The 17,358-nt window shown below is 46.1% G+C and overlaps 1 protein-coding gene across 3 annotated transcripts in view; it reads right to left on the bottom strand.

The window, feature by feature from the left end:
• Positions 1-17,358, bottom strand: part of LOC144145077 (ATP-binding cassette sub-family C member 9-like) — a 46,652-nt gene that overhangs the window by 14,675 nt on the left and 14,619 nt on the right. For 2 of the 3 annotated variants that reach the window (XM_077676568.1, XM_077676570.1), the window contains exons 10-19: positions 16,546-16,683; positions 15,859-15,984; positions 13,808-14,000; positions 13,617-13,722; positions 12,985-13,080; positions 12,617-12,782; positions 8,869-9,006; positions 6,309-6,509; positions 3,075-3,465; positions 183-460 (exon numbers count right to left, since the gene is read on the bottom strand). In XM_077676568.1, coding sequence (XP_077532694.1) covers positions 183-460; positions 3,075-3,465; positions 6,309-6,509; positions 8,869-9,006; positions 12,617-12,782; positions 12,985-13,080; positions 13,617-13,722; positions 13,808-14,000; positions 15,859-15,984; positions 16,546-16,683 — 1,833 coding nt within the window. The remainder of the gene's footprint in view (positions 1-182; positions 461-3,074; positions 3,466-6,308; positions 6,510-8,868; positions 9,007-12,616; positions 12,783-12,984; positions 13,081-13,616; positions 13,723-13,807; positions 14,001-15,858; positions 15,985-16,545; positions 16,684-17,358) is intronic. The other variant, XM_077676569.1, reaches the window with a different exon arrangement.

Below are 17,358 nucleotides of genomic sequence, written 5' to 3'. Positions count from 1 at the left end.
CTTATGAGGGTTCTTTGATGCTTGCAAATAAAAAAATGGTGCAATGATTCCGCTGCTGAGCAAGCCTGTGACCTCGCACCGAGATTTACAATGCAACTTAGATTAAAAAAAAACATAAACCACGTTGCCCAATGCATGCAGACTCTGAGGACCATGCCTTGCCATGTGTCCTGTAGACCAACCTGTGTGGCTGTGAGCGGTGCGGTGGCATTGACGTCCCTGGACGCTTCCGACCAGCCAGTGAGCCAGAAGTCGGAGCCGAGCCGGGCTCCTTGGTTTGCCGCAAACAGACCACACACCAATGCCACCAGCGGGAAGCGGCAGGAGCGCACGTAGGCCGCGTACACCGACCAGGCGACCTGGCCCTGCTGCCGGTCCTCCTCCTCGATCAGCTTCCACTGGGCCTCCGCGATGACCGCACTCGTGTCCGGCACCCTCAGCAGGGGCCCCGTGGCTCCTGCTGGGCGATGAGGCCGAAATTGAGCTCTTACGGGAAAAGAAACTGGAGTGGTCTGTGGCAACCCCCTGTGCCCTCATGCCCTGTTCATGGCATAGCTCTAACTAGAGTCTCTAAATAAGCTTTCAGAGTACTGCCACTGAGGCACGTAAGTGAGCAACAGTGGCCATTTTGATGTTTCTCAGTGTTGCCAGATTGCTGCGTCTACGGCGTCTCCGCTAACTTTGACCGGGTCGTTTCTAAACAGCACTGCCGAAGACGCAGTAAAATGGCATCCTCGGACGCACTGCTGCAGCTGAAATGCAGCGAAGCGCAGTGTCTTTGATCTGCATTCGGAATGATGGCAGTTGCGCACAGTCGCAGAGCAGGGAAGACAAGCTGGGACTACCACAGTTGACCGACTAAAACACACAAACAACAAAATGGCGGCACCCATGAACCGTCGCAGTGTAAACAAGTGTCACGTGATGCGAACTGACCAATGATTGTGGCGGCGGCATAGAACAGTAGAAGAAAAAGAAGAAAAGATTGCCAATACTCTGAAACCTTGTCTAGTGCCACTAGCTCTGACATAGCTAAAGCAGCTCACTAAACCAATCTGAGGAGCGCCTCGTGTTGAAACAAATGACCGAGGCAACTGGAATTTCATGGCTCTGATATCGCAAATGAACAAGGTTAACAACAAGGTCATGTCCTTGTTGTTAACTGCACTCATGCCCTTACCCATGCACACGGGAATCAATGGTCTGCCCTCGTTGTTTAGGCACTTTGGCAAACAAAAAGCCAACAGAATATGACTCACTACTCCCAACGGCCACATCACAACACATTTGCAGCAAGTTTTCAAAAATACAACACGGACTAAGATTTTCAACGTACCACAGAGGAGATTTTGCGCACAGGCTTTGCCAAGTAGCAGCAGTATAACAGACAGTCAGGCTGTTCTGGGGCGGTATTCCCGTAACTGCCCCTTTTGAAAACGTCCCTTTTGCGCCCCTTCATCGTGACGTACTTCCGGTTAAGCAGTGAGCGTTGACAGTAGGTTTGCCGCGCTTGCGTTACGTCACTTCTGGTTGTTTGATTTTAGCCAATCAGGGCTTGCCAAAAGTGACACTTTTGAAAGGGACGCAAAAGGGACAAAACTCGAGAATTCCGCCCCTGTTTTGGTTCGTTGTAAAGTGCACTTGTAGGCACAGGCAAGATAAGAGGGGACTTGCGTCGGTGCTGACTTGCAACTAATGTTTATTTAGAAAAATAAAAAACAAATACCTATACTGTCACACTAAGCATGCGCCCAGAGTGTCACCTTGTCGATACAGTGCACAGGAAAGCAGATAAATGTCTTCCCATACACAAAACCCCCAACAATCTTCCCAATTGCTTTAACTATCCATCAGCTCTCTTGTCCGCTGATCATTATGCCGCCACAAAATGGAACATCTTTATCTGATTTCCTGCGCGCCATATTGCAGAGGCACTGTTTTTTTTTTTTTTTTTTTTGTGAAAGTCTATACCGTATTTATTCGATTATAAGGTGGTCACGATTATAAGGCGAGAGTGCAGTTTGGAGAGTGAAAAAAGTACCATATAAAAATATATACTGAGCTTCAGAATACCAGGCAGGGTATGACTTTGAGACTACAAATTAGGAAAAAAACGTCGCCTTATATTCGAACAAATATGGTAAACAGTATTTACTCGCATAATGATCCCATTCGAGTAATGATCGCACCCCTGCAGTTTGCCGTCAAAGTTCGACTTTTTTATTTCCCGTGCAATGAACTCACCATGAACTAGCCGCAACCATAGGTCGCACTTGTACCAAGTTTAGCTGACGATGGTCGCGCGTACGTCTCTCCTTCCCTTTCAAACAGGACATGGCTACGTTATTGTGACAGACTCGCCGATATTAGCGATAAAGGCTAGCATGCATTCCATATTGATGAGGAAGAAACTCTCACTAAATGCACATAATGTACTCACAAGACAAAGAAAAAAACGCGCTCAGGTTGCTGTGTCGGCAGCCATGCCTGTTTTGATGTCCCGAACTGTGACGGTGGCGGCCACTTATTGGTCTAACTGTTGTCACCTCTCAGCAAACTCGTTCCGACACGTTTTGTAATTCGTGACAACACTGCATTTCGCGTCACTTCGCCAAGTGACTGGCGACGGTGTGCGGAGATTTTATTATGTTTTTGTTTATGATTTTTTTATGTTCATGAGAACTATCGTAAAAAATTTGACCCACAATTTGCTTGAATTTTCTGCGTGCTCAAACATGTTTCGTGAAAAATTTACCCTGCGTAATGAACGCACCCCTAAGTTTGCATCGAATTTTTTGGAAAATGGAAAAGAAGTGGGATCATTATGCGAGGAGCTACGGTATTTGTGTTTCTTTCCAAATAAAAATCAGTTGCAAGTCAGCACCATCAGTGCCGCATCCTCCCTCATCCATGTAATCAAGCGCTTTCTTTTACTGCACTATTTTGCCATAGGGCATCAAAGAAATGGAAGGACAAACAAAGGGAAAGTGATGGGATGCAAGTGGCTTCATGCCCTACAGAATACTGTATAGGTACTCCTTATGATGAAGCAGCACAGCTCGCGGAGTACTGACCGTCATCTCCCCCAAACTGGTCGCCGCCGTTTGCAAAGGGCAGCTCACTCTTCTTCTCCTTGCCGTCCTCGTCCTCGTCCACTTCCTCGATGAAGTTCTCAGCCGTGTTGGAGACGCGCGAGTTGAGGCGGGATGGGGGGCACCGCATCCAGGAACCGCGGAGGAGTGAGGAGGGTGTGTTGGAGCCCGTCGTCGATGCCGAGTGCATGCTGTCCGTGGAGGCGCTCGTGTGGAAGCGAAAGCCCACGGAGGTGGGCCGTGGGGTGGAAGCTCCACGCGGCGTGGTGCCAGCTTCGTCGTCGCCCCAGTCATGCAGCGGCAGTGGGCTGGAGGGGTCGTGTGACAGCTGACGACTGAGTGTCACTGGGCGCGGCTGTGGGGTGCGCACGTCCTGAAAGTGGGGAGCACAGTGTAATAAGAGAATGGGTGGCTTAAAAAGAGGGAGGGGGGCCTCACGCACAGTAGCTAGACACATGCGATAAGGCAACACTGTAGTGGAGGGCTCTGGAGTAATTTAGACCACCTGGGGATTTTTAACATGCATTGAAATCTCGACACATGGGTGTTTTTGTTTCCCGCACCCCTCAAAACAACAATCACCGCAGTCGGAATCAAACAGGCATGCTCAGCAGCCCAAGAAACAAGGGTTCTCAACTGAAAACATGCTGGGCTGGACATTCCTTGAGGATCTATGGGGCTCTCCAGATTTGAACTTTACACAACGTGCACGGTATGCCAGGAAATGAAACAATAGTACACAAGGTACAAACCTTTCGTGACTCAAACTACATGTTGATCCTCATTTCTTTTACGATTCATACTGTATACACGACTTGTATTTTGTAGAGGCAGATTTTAGCCAGTATTTTAGTGACCAGAAGACCGACCAACCAGAGGTCCTTTTTTTTTTCAGCTTTCTGCAGCTTTTTGCAGCCTTCTAAGCAGGCTGTTTAGCTAAGTGTAGCAAGTGGATTTCCCTCACTCTGATATATGCTATGATGGTTGTTGAAAATATACCATGCAAGTTGAAAGCACCAACCACACTGCTTCTGATAAATGCCTGCCCAAGGTAGGTTCTTATGCTCCTCGATGAAAAATATAATGAACTCACATAACAGTGCAGTAACAATGCTAGCCAGTCGAATTGAATCGTCAGCTGCCACTGTACTCAGAGAAGGAAAATGCAGCTCCCCCTATACTACTGCAACCTCAAACCTTTTTGTAACAGTGGTCACATGCTGTCTACTTCAACAAAGGCTCATTCATTAGAGGCAAGTTCACCACAAGTTGGTTCGACCATCCAAGATTTTTTTTATCGAAGGGTATGACATAAGCCTGGCTTCCAGAAAAAATTACACCATCTTCTCGTGGGGAACCCTGATGAGGATGCAAAGCATCATGGCGGTTCCGTGTGGTTCCATTGTGTTGCCGTAATGTTGAGTGATCTGGTTTTTACTAGCGCCAGAGGGAATTCTGCGTCCGGGTCCACACCGGTGGCAAAGGCACGCAAGTGCTGTTGTGTTACGGTGAGTAGGAGGTGGTTCTCGAGGTGCCGAAACTCGTCCATCATGTTCTTGTCGATGTTGTCTCTGTGGTAGAATCGGTAGTCCCTGTCAGCTTTGGTGAGGTAAAGGTTGTTGACATTGGTGCACCGGCTGAGAGCAATGTACACGCCTTCCTCTTCGCAGCTTTGTCTTCTCGTTCTTCTTCTTCTTCGGCGGTTCCCCTACGGGAAGATGACGACGGTGGTTGAACGCGAACCTATCTCGTGATGGATTCTTTGGTTGGCCAATTCCTAGGGGCATCCTGCCACAATCAGCATCAGAGGCGCTACGGACGGGGCTGGTTGAGCTGCAAGGCGCGTGGCGCTTCCCGCCACAGCTTTCCCACGGGAAATTCAGCATCCCCCTCTAAAGTTTTCAGTTCGCCGTTTCCGTTGACGTTCAGCTTCGCGTGCCTTCGTTGTATCAGTAGCTTCTTGACGTAGTTTGAATGAGTCAAGGACATAAGGCGCGTTCGTAGCACTTGCTCCTGTCCCGGATTTGTAGCGTAGTGGGAAGAGCACCGCGTAACTCCCGTTGCGGCCAGAGAGTCGTGGGATCGAAACCGGGCGCCGCTAACTATTTTTTTTTTTTTTATAGTGTAGTATCGCGGAGCTGTGGGTGTAAGGAGGAGAGTTGCGCATACGCAGTGAGTGTGTGGACGGCGCCGCCATCAACGACGGAGGACCAGGCGAGCCTAAGAAATGCTCCACATTTAAAAAATTCCCCTGTGCTTAACCCTTTCACTGTCGGCTGCTTCTGGCCGGGACACACCCCCAATGTCGGCTTGGTTTCCGGGATATCAGGGAAGCAGCATAGTGATTTGTTTGACTATGATAGCGGCCGGAACGTAACCCGTTGAAAGAAGAGTGCGTGGGTGAGAAATCGCCTGTCTTCCAGATATTTTAAGTTTGCCATGCAGGAGAGCGATCCTATCTGCATTCAAAGGCCCCGCGCGGTCAGCCATCCGAAAGTAACCGCGCGCATGGAGGGAGCACTTTCAGCAGCCCGCTCAACGCACAGAAATGAGGCATTGAGAAATCATGATGGCAGATAGAGATAAAAAGGGGACACAAGATTGATACAGCAACCTTGTTTGCCGCTGACAGCGACAAGTGGGGCGCGGCGAGCGAGCGAAAGCCGCGACTGAGTGTCATGTTTTGGTCTATTGGAGAGGCAATGGTGCACCAGGTTAGCCCAGTGCGCCACAGCAGACGTGGGAACAGAATAAAAGAAACAACATAGAAACCCATTGCGGATTGCACAACAACCCTTGCACCCATAATTGCACGTGTGCCGCATGGTCACTCATCCCAACAGAGTACAGTGTGAGGAGCGACCAAGCCCTCCAGCAACGATAGGTGGGCGCGGTCGCTCCGTACTCTTCAATATACCGGGAGAGAGCTAGCGAGTGAAAATACGAGCTACTAGACAGATTTGACAGATGGCGTGAAGAGTCCAGGCGCGCCAGCTTTGCGCTATGGCGCAAATATTTGAACACACATTAGAGAACATACTAGTACGTCAGTGACTCTGCACGGGGGAAATGCGAAAACGTACCAAAACGTCAGTGACAGCGAAAGGGTTAAATCCCAACACGCTGTCATAATCCTCGTGACCCTGCTTCTACTGACACAAGGAGCGCAACAAACAACCAGCAGGATCGGTGACCAGTGCGAAGGAGGGGCCTTGCCTGGGTGGAGCCCGCATTGGCCAGATAGAGGGACTGCTTGGTGATCATGCGCATGAGCCTGTGGCGCTCCCTGGTGGTGTTGTCCCGCGCTGCCTCCCGCTTGGTCGACCGGCTCAGCACCGACGCCAGGTCGGGCTCCAGCTTCTCGATCTCGGCCAGGTTGCCCTGGCAGCGAACCTTGCCCCCCTCCAGGATTATCACCTGCACAGGTGCGGGAGGGGGGGGGGGGGGGCAGTCCTCCTTGCGTGGTCCTTTGCCCGTTCTCTGGCATCGAACTCTTTCTGAGCAGTGCTCATCTACAAGGGCTCAATGCTTGCATTTTTGGCTGATTCGAGTAGCTTGAAACTGTGCCTTATTTTAACATCTTACAATCAAATAAACATAAAATAAAATAAGAAAAAGGGGTGGGGTGGAACACAAATTTAAAAGTTGCAGCGGGACACTGTTATAAGGGATTTAGCTAATTTGGAAATGATCGAATCAGCTGTACATTGATCACAACATTTTTATGAGCCCGCACTCAGCATCAATACATAAAGCGATAAAACAAAGCATACAGATGTAATCATAGTACAGTCAACATGCGCTATTTATCCCAATGACATTGTGGCTATAGGATATTATTGCCAAGCTGGTTCGCAAGTTCAATTACTGGCTGCTGTATTTTCAATGGAGGTGGAGTACCAAATACCAGTGAGCCGAAATTTAGTACATGTCTAGCCGCAAATAAAAACTTAACTTAATGTGCATTAAGTCAATCACGCTATCTGTTCCCATAGTGAGTCCACTAAGTATTCAAAAAATATTAAAGACTGGTCTTAGAAACGTTTTTTTTTTTGCCGTTTAACCAATTGTGATTAACTGCGTGGGCTTATTCAGTTTTTTTATCAAATATTCAATTATTTTTTATGTAAGGTACAGTGGAAACCCTATGATACATCCCCCTGTCTCACGACGGAACACTGCGGTCCCGGCAAACTCCCCATAGAAACAATGCATTAAAAACACTGAAAATACGACGCTTGAGTGCATGTGGTCCGCTTCATACGACGCATCCTGGCGGGGATAAACCGATTTTTTTCTCATCTTTTACACCACTTCGCCGTCTCGTCCTGATCTTTCTTTATTCTTAACCTGCCTTTGACGCTGCCTAATGTGCGAAGGCCCGCAGGCAAGCAGACGCAAGCAAGCAGGCGGGTACTGTTCGGCGTGAGTCAACCAACGCGCCAACCGCGAGAAGTCAAAGTCCAGACAAGTGGCGCGGAGAACCACCAATTTGAAGCTACCATCGAGCAGACGAACGTAAAAGCACATACGACACACCCCAACACCCGCTTTCTTTGCCTGGTCCATTCAAGTTACTCTTTTTTGCGACGCGCTCTCGCCCCCTCTCTCTGCTCCGCTAATCAGTCTCTCCCAAAGCCACGTTGTCGCTCCGCTCCTGTCTCGTACTCCGCCATCTCGTACTATTGTTCGTTTCGCTTGGTCTTGGCAGTTCCAACTCTCGCCTTTTCCCCTCTCAATTTGCTCTACCACGTCAGCCTTATCTCGCGCGCACAAGGCGCGGAGCTGGCAGGCTATAAATAGCGTCGGACGGCACGGGGGTCGCGTAGCACACGGTGCATGGCTGGCGGGCTAGCGTAGACGCCATGGAGGGGAGTAGGGGGCACCAAATAGGCGTTTTATTTTTAGAAACTTTAGATTTCAGTCAGGGATTCGCAAATTATGCGAGAATGCACTAAATATAGTACTTTAAATAAGTTCTTAGCCCACCTGTGATGTGAGGCCGTCTATTAGGGCGACATTTACCCGTACCCCAATCGCACAAAACCCCGGTCATACGACGCTTCCGCGTGGTCCCTTGAAAGTCGTATTATCGGGGTTCCACTGTAATTAGTTTCCAAGATAATTAGTAATACTTCTTGATTGTTCTTGAGAACAATAGAAAACAAACTGTTCTACAACAATTACGGCAAAGCGTGAATAGATACTAAAAGTTGTGAAAAATGCAATGTTTGAAGCAGTTTTTTTTTTCTTTTTTCCTGGCAATCCATGCAGGTTTACATCACCTCTGACGTTTAGGTTTGAAGTACTCCTGCTAACCATTGTAAATAACGCTAATTAAACAATTATTGAAACATAAATGCAAAACCTGTTTTTCGTATTGCGAGGTTTACACATTAAACTACCCGCTGCAAAAAGAAATTACCTTTCTAGCTGCACTACATGTTGAGATGTACCTCTCGAGAATTTCCTATCGCTGCAATACCACTCATGGCGCACAAGTGGGTAATTATGAAAAAATTGTTATTTTGGCACCAGAATCTCGTTGAAATCCGGCCTGTACAGCTTCTTAAGTACCCAGTATTGCTCAAGTACTGACTTTTTGGAGTAAAAACTCTGCAAACCAAGAGAAAAATGATACAAAAAAAATGCTCTTCTGGGCAATTTTTTGGTCCACAAGACCCATCTGTCTACTTAAACCACAGGCGCCGCAAGAAACCTTTGTACAGGGCAAACCCTTCAAAGCGTGGAGCACAGGGAAGCAGAGTGCACTCACCTTGGAAGCGTGGATCAGTAGCTCCTGCTTGTGCGTCACAAGCACCACAGTGCGGTGCCTCCTCAGGAGCAAACTCCTGATCCCTTGTTCAAACACATGCATGCCAACATGTGTATCAAGCGCTGATAGGGGATCGTCCTGTGAACAAGAAAAGGAAGCAAGGACATCCGTTGCCACCATTTTGCAGTTCAGAAGCAGCCACAAAATGCTGCCCTTATCCCATGGCATATATTAGCCCTTACACTGTTAAGGGTTTGCATCAGCCCAAGCCTGCCCAAGAATCCAGGAATCTGTTTCTCCCCAACCAGGGATACAGATGCAGCCTGGTTTCACCCAAGTAAAGTAATCTAGGTAGGATTCGGTTTTTGGGATGCAGACGGTCTAGTTTGGTTTACGTCAGGTCAGGTCAGGTCAGGTAAAAATGGGTTAGGTGCGGTTAGGGAAGGTTTGGCGAGAATTGGGTAGGTTAGGTGAGCTTAGAAAAGGCTAGTAGGAGGTTAGGTTAGGTTAACGCTTTCACTGCTTTGCCTATTCAAATCGATCACCAGTGATCGATGCTTTATATTCCTGATTTCGACATGTTGTGGTTGTTTCTTGTGCACCTAGTCTAGGCACTGCAATTTTAGAATCAGTTTAATTTTCCCACTTTTTTTTTTTACGGCTTTTTTTGCGAGCTGAGGTGCTTGTGTTGTTGCAAAAGGAGGTGCGGCTGCTGCATTTGACAAAAACACCATGCTGCTCGTGCTTATGCTGCATTACCACCAAACTTTCTTGATCAAAAGGCTCCCAGCAAATCAAATATCAAATTATGTTGTCAGCTTTGTAACCCAACAGCGTTTGGAGGTGATAATTACCTTAAAATGGCACTAGCTAATCCCTAGTGAGCTTTGGCTCACAGAACGGGTAGCTTTACTCTGCCAAAGATTATTTCTGTAGGTCCCCCAGATGTTTAAAAAGTGAACTTGGCATTTACAGCCAGTTTCCAGCAGTTTCAGTTCTATTTTTGCATTACGAATTCGTATTTGGTGCTACCATGCAGTTACTTAACTTTAAGCCGATTTCCAATGGCGCCTGCATTGGTTACTCGAAAAAGGCATGCCGTTAGTGATATTACTTCCCCGATGCCTTTTTTCTGTAATAATAGCTCTAGCTCAAATTCAAAAGATTGGTTCATTGGTTCTGTTCATACAAGAGAACGCTTCAAACAGGCCTAGCACACCACCAGCTGTACGCCAGCCAGTTTTCTTTCCATACGACGGTATTTCCGGAGGCCTACTGCTGCCTTTTAGTAGAACTCTCTATTTTGGCAGCCTCCAACAGGTTTGGTATTGTTTCTTTTCGAACATACTCGGTGGCACTGCAATGCAGGGGCTCGAATTGCTGAACTCCTTTCACTGCGTGACATCTACTTGATGAAAGCTTGCTGGACACAATTCTAGTGCATCGCACCTCATACTAGCAAGCAGGGCTACAATAGTGAGTCAGAAGGTGATAGTAAACTGCAAGTGAAACTTCTGACAGATAAGTATGTAATGATACATTGATTGTGAACGTCAACAAGTATCCACCACTGAGTTTCGTTTTCAAGCCTGAGCATATTTCTTCGCATCGCATGCTTGCCCTGAATTTTGTGCTGGCCATAAATGCAAAGTCATTGACAAGGTCTTTAGAACCATCCAGTATTGTGCGTTTGGAAATGGAGGTTGGGCTTTGCCGCACGGTACGGGCACCACACATGCTAGCGTTTTTTTTCTTTATATCTGACAAATTGTTACCCGCAACTCAATTTATTTTCTGGGACATGTTTTTGGAATGGTCACCTACAAAATGTATATTTAAAATTTTTTACTACTGACACTTTGCTATACACAACCTCTTTTTTATCCTTTTATTCAACGACTGGACAAAAACTTTGGTTTTGATAATTTTTTCGCTACCATTTATCAAAACGTTTTAAAAACTGGTGTTGTTGGAAAGGACGTTGAATCATCTGCTTTTTATGTACCTGCAATATGCCTAACCCATATGTTTAGCCCCAAAAAAAATCTTTTCTTAGACCCCTAAAAATCGATAAATTTCTCACAGTAATGAGAGAGTCAAGTTAGGTTAGGATAAGTTAGAAGAGGTTAGGGTAGGTTAGTAGGTTAGGGGAGCTTAGGTGAAATTAGAAGAGATTAGGAGGTTAGGTTAGGTTCGGTTAACAGAGGTTAGGGTAGGTTGGTAGGTAAGGTGAGGTTAAAGAATAGGTTAAAAGGTTGTTAGGCTAGGATAGAATAGGTGAGGTTAGAAGACGTCAGGGTAGGTTAGTAGGTTAGGTGAGGGTAGAAAAGGTTAGTAGGTTAGGTTAAATAAGGTCACGTAAGGCTAGGCTAGGCTAGGCTAAAATTAGATTTAGGCTAGGTTATGTTAGAAGGATGGATAGCTGGGCGAGCTCATGATTATACATGGTGGTAAAACAGCACAGGATTTCACAGATACACAAGAAGGGACCACCAGAAAGAAATACAGTGCTTGCCTTGTGGTTTTCCTTGTTGTGCATCTGTTAAAATAAGCACTCTTCCTTCAACATGTAAGTAATGTTAGGCTAGATTTAGAGTTATTCGATATACATCAGTTGTAAACTCCCTGTAAGTACTATGTGTTGTCTATCCAAAAGCAGTTCATGCTCGGCCCCCTCCCTGAAATGGGGAGCAAATAGGGGCAGTCCGACTAGCCTGCAATCTGTCAAAACAAATTTGTAGTATATAGTACGTATTCCACTGTTTGTGGCCACCATCGCTAGAATGTACTAGAAGATAGGTCTGTGTTGTGCAAGGAGTGAACCAATGGAAAGCACAGATACTCTTTGCGGTAAAAAATTTGCACTCCTCTTGAAGCCAATGCCACCTACAATTTTTTTCAACCCCTGGTTTAAACACTGGAGTTATTTAAGGTGTTTTATAAAATGTGATGCCATGAAACTGAGAACTAAGGCTATTTAGACAATATATGTAAATAGAATGGAACAGACAAAACTCGTTAAATTGACCAGGTGGGCCAGGGGATGCAAGGGGTGCCACTCACCGTGAGGGTTCTTCATGAGAAATTTTCATCGCGAAAACAACAAAAAAAACCCTACTACAATCCCAAACAACACACCCCTATCTTCTAGTACACTATAATGCTGCTAACAGTAGAGGAAATATTACAAAAACATGGAGAAATATTTCCTAATATGTATTACTTATGTTTCTAAATTTTAAAACAAAGTTGTTTAAAATAAGCTCTCTTAATGAAATAATTTGTTTTGCAAAATTCAGTTTTTATCCCCGAGACTTGCTTTGTGTTTACTATGAGGCAGGGGTGCTCGCATGTCTGGGATTCTGAGTTTCGCAACTGGTATATATTGAAGAACTCTTGCTTGGGTTAGGCTTATACGTTCAAACTAGGTCAGGCTAGGTTCAATTTGTTTTGCTTTGGTTAGGTAAGGCCAGGCCAGGCCATTCCAGGCCTACCCTAGCCTAGCATAACCTAACCTCACCAGGCAAGGTCAGGACAGGTCAGGTCAGGATAATGCAGCGTTGTCGCATTGCTTCCGCCCACACATGTTGTTGGGAGCTTGTAGAACCCCGAAAGCCCAGTCTAGCACTCTAAACAGTAAATAGAATTCAGCATTTTGGTTACGTTGGAACATGCTAGAGTGTGCCATGTGACAGAGTAAGTGATGTGCTTGCAGTTCACAATGTCCGGGTATCCTCCAGCGACTTACCAGGATGACCGTCTTTGCGCACGAGTAGATGGCACGTGCGAGAGCAATCCTCTGGCGCTGGCCACCACTAAGGTTGACGCCCCGCTCTCCAATCTCAGTCATGTCACGTGCAGGCAACAGGTCGATGTCCGGCTGTAGCGCGCACGCCTGAATCACCTGGTGATACCTGGGCATCATTTACAAGCTTCGATATGCACCTACAGCCATTACAAGAGGCTGCAATTCACAAACAGGGCCCCTCTGGTCTGGTATAAGTGTGGCTAGGACGCATTCAAAAAGTGACTCGTCACTTCAACATCTTGTTTCACACTAGCGCATGCTAGTGTAGGATGTGCACAAAGAGAACACAATAGGCAACGGCAACCTACCTTCGGCCGTCGTACTGCTGACCGAAGAGAATGTTCTCTTTTAGCGTGGCATTCAGGAGCCATGCCTTCTGCGGCACGTAGGCAATGCAACGAATGCTGGGACAGAAACAAACAAACAAAAAATGTACAAGGAAATGTTAGCTGTCTCATTTTTTTTTTTTTGTAACTTTGTGGTGCACTTCAACTGGCATAGCACCAGGTACACAATTCTCACAGTGCTCTCAGTTGATTCAAAAGTTGGTAGCCCCACACAACACTCCGGACTACATCGTCTTTCTAAGGAGACATTGGATGCTACGCAGAGACGTGTCGCGCCTCCTACTAAGCTTCCTTCATGAGACGGAACTGGCAGTGTCGTGGTGAAAGGACCCTAATATTGAATAATTAGGATGAACTCAGGCAGAGCAATTGCCGGCATATCAAGCCAGGCTAACACCGCTTGTTCCCACAGAACAACCACCACCACCACCACCACCATACACAATTCTTATTAATTCAGTATTCAGCTGTGTTGCTTCAGATTTACTACACACACGCATTTGTTTAAAAATGTTAACATTTGATTAACAATTGTTACAACAATTTCAAAAGTCAATCTAAACGAAGGATTCCGCAAATAAGAACACACTCACTTTGCCCAGTGCACGCTTCCCTTGTAAGGTGTCAGCTCGCCCAGCATGCCCGAGAGAAGAGTCGTTTTTCCGCTGCCAACTGGCCCTATAATGACCGTCAGCTTCCCTGGAAGGTTGAAACATGGAAGATGAAAGGAAGCAGCTCCTGAGCACCTCCCCTTTGAGAGGCAGCCACGGGCCCCCCAGCTCACCAGTGGGCACCGTGAAGTTCATATCTTGCAGGATGGGTATCTTGGTGGTGACGTCGTACGTGAAGTATGCGTGGTTCATGTTAATCACAGCAGGACTGTCGATGGGGGAATATGCATCCGAGAGGAACACATCCGAGTCGTCGCCTGCCGACATGAAGAACTTGTCCAGCACCTCGCTGTCCCTGATGTTGAGCTGAAACACGGGGCGAACGGTACAGGGCTTCAGGCCGTTTCCTGATCACAGCCACGGTTTAGCCCAATCAATGACAGCCAATAAACTCAAAATAACCCCCCAACCAGTTGTTTAAGTTGGGCTGCGTATATGGATTGCCACAAAAGAAAGGACAAAGACCCTTGTGACAGGTTACTAATACCATTCCAATTGCTCGTGCGTCATCTGAGCTGGCTCAGATGATGCAAAGAATGTCCCGAAGCTCCTAAGTAATGCCAGGAATGTATAAATGTACAAGAAGCCCTTACCCCCCAAGAAAAGATGTCATAGCAAGTGTAACCGTCATTCGCAGGCGAGCAATACCTTTCGTCCACTTTTTATGAGTGTAACCATAAACACAATGTGGGTTTTTTTGTACTTCTCCCTACCGAATCAAACCTCAGCTGATGAAGAGTACTGCTTTGTCCCTGTTTTGCTCACTGGTGCAAGCATTCTTACTTCTGGCCATGCGGCGCCAAGCAGGCAAGCGAAAAATTTCACGAGGGTATTAAAAACCTCCTGTGTACCTCAAGCTTAAAAATTTGTACTTATTTGGTACCATAAAGAAATTTTATAATTCAGCAAATAAAGCGCACCGCTACAGAAAAGCAAATACAAATATGCTGGCCTTCTGGTCATACTGCTAACTGCTTTCTTGTGCGGCATCATACCCCTAACTTTAAGCACCTTACGCTCAGCACTTGTAACAGGCAGCTCAACTGTCATTAAAAAAAAAAAAATGTTTAAAAGCCAGCTTCAAAACTTTACAATCCTGCGAATGCAACGATAATCACATTCCTCTTTTTCACCATTTCAATGCAAAGCCTGCATCCACCTCCCCCCCCCACATGTATATCGATTGTGAATACAACTGTTAACTGTGATGAATTCATTCAAGTTTATTATGTATGAGCTAGATTAATTTCCCATCCACTTCTTCAAAAATTGCATATATGCTAGAATGCTCATTTCATCACATACAGCATATTGTGAGAACTGGGCAAACTCTGAGGTCAGGCCTTAATGGCTATGGGGCAGGTACTCTTAATAAAATCTTAATAGCAAAAACACAACATTTTATCCAACCCTGCTACATTTTTGATGAGGATTCAACTTTGATGAGGCTTCAACTGAGGCCTCAACTTTTAATCTCTAAGGGAAAGAAAATAGCGGCAATCTAATTTAATTCACAAATTTCAATCCCTAGGCGTGCTCAAATTAATGTCTCTAGAGGTAACTAAGAATCATCACAGAATTGCTACCAACCTGTGCAATGTGAGCCACATACATGTAGCTGTCTCACTACTCGGAAAAATTTGCCCCCCTCTCTCCTGAACCATTTTTTTTTTAATTACCATCCAATGTGCCTATATTTGCTTTTTTTCATATTTTTGCAGTGACTTTCATTTCTTTGTATCCTGCTTGGCTCTAACATTATCTTTATTCTATCCACCAAAAGGCCCTTTCAAGGACCTATGCTACTCTGGGTTAAGGGCCCTCCTCCTGAAGTTCACCAAAACCTTGCTTGAGATCACGTGGTATCACCACTACGCACTGTCTGCACGCCTTTCTCCAAACTGCCAAAAACATCTCCTTAGCTTTACTTTCCTTTAGCCGACTATCTTCTTTGAAAATAACCTTCTGTGACTCATGGTTCCTCTCTCGCTTCCCCCCTCCCTCTCCATAGTGACCTATCCCCAAAAGACACATCCCTTGTCGAAATGTGTATACATAATACGCAGCCATTACACCAGGCACCCAACAAGGAGCAAATGAATGATGCAGAACACAGTACTGCAGGTTGATGGGGCACAGAGACAACCCCCCAAAGCCACCTCACCAGAACACTGCCACTTTCAGGAATGAATTCAACGGTGGCCTTCGGTGTGTCCTCCTTCTTTCTCCACGGAGCTTCGGAGCCAACCTCAGGCTGGCTCAAGAACTCGGACAACCTCTTGGTGCTCACCTGAAATGGCAAAGGAACACACTCGTGACGCCTCATGATCCCACCATCGTTGCGCCAACAAAATGAGAATTACAATGATGTGATGCTGAAAGGGGCTTAATGGGCACATTCAAGTAATAAAAACCCCTCTATGTAAACTTGGCAGTGGATATAGACAATAGCCCCAATGATGCGATAGTGATAAGTTATTCATTATAAAAACAGCTCGAAAAATGACAAAATGGAAGAAGAGCGGACACAACACAGGTGCTAAGAACTGGTTTTTATATTGGTAAAAAAACAAATTCCCCTATGTAACATTTTCTGCACATGTGCAATCCCAGCATGATTGCAAACAATACCGCTCATGCCAAAACGGCTTTCTAAAAGTTGCACAAGGCCACCGACTACTGTAAAACCCCACTTTTGCTTCGTGAAGGCAGATAGAGGGCTTAGAGATGCATTTTAGTTTAATGATTTGATTGAATAAATAAATAAATTTAATCAATCCCTTTAATTATTTTTTTCGTCAAACACACAACCAGGTTTCAAAACCGTGAGCTTGAGGAGAAATTTACTCACCACTGCATTAATGACGATGGGAATGACAAACGGAATGATGTAGAGCGGGACAGTCAGCTGGTTGAACAACGCCAGACCAGAGAACACTTGGGAAGGTGTCAAAGGCCTCCCCTCAACCACGGAGTAGATGGAAAAGGTCTGAAAGGGGACAAAAAGAAGGCTTGCAGAGATATTCAGACAAAATGACTTTTTTAACTTTTCATCAATTCTGTACCACTTCAGAGTAGGCTGCCCGGAGGGTAATTATTTGCCTCAGTGTAATGACTCCAGGGACCCAATTCTCGAAAAAGGAGGCGTCATTTTGTAACAGCATGGTAGCGCCTTGCAAATGCTCATGTTCTTGGGTGGCGGCGCCGCAATGGGGGTGGGGGAAAGACGAGAACGGGCAAGAAAAGCACTGTGGCAAGGGTGCCACCCTCCATTGCGGCATCCCCGCCCAAGAACACATGCATTTTCAAGACGCTACCACGTTGTTTCAAAACAACACCTCTTTTAACACGAAAGTGTTTTATGCCGGGTCCACTAAGATCTGACAGACGACATATCCGTTACGGAAATGACATCACCACAAAAACTTTAGATTGGCACGGCTGCGCCGGGATTTGAACCACAAACTCTTTCGCCGCAACGGTAAGTACGAAACGCGCTAACCGACTGCGCTATGAGCAGCTGTGTAGACAGGACGACAAACGCGCCTTATATCCTTCCCTTCAGATGGTGCTGGCGTCTAGGAGAGGCGAAGCGAAGTAGTGCATGCCATAGAGTTTCATACTAATGTATATTAGTATGAAACTCTATGGTGCATGCATCATG

This window comes from Haemaphysalis longicornis, unplaced genomic scaffold (assembly GCF_048455015.1).
Source record: "Haemaphysalis longicornis isolate Haplotype H1 unplaced genomic scaffold, Haemaphysalis longicornis Haplotype H1 scaffold_7, whole genome shotgun sequence".
Taxonomy (NCBI): Eukaryota; Metazoa; Arthropoda; class Arachnida; order Ixodida; family Ixodidae; genus Haemaphysalis; species Haemaphysalis longicornis.
The sequence above is the reverse complement of the archived record's forward strand: the minus strand, read 5'-3'. Positions and strand labels throughout refer to the sequence as shown.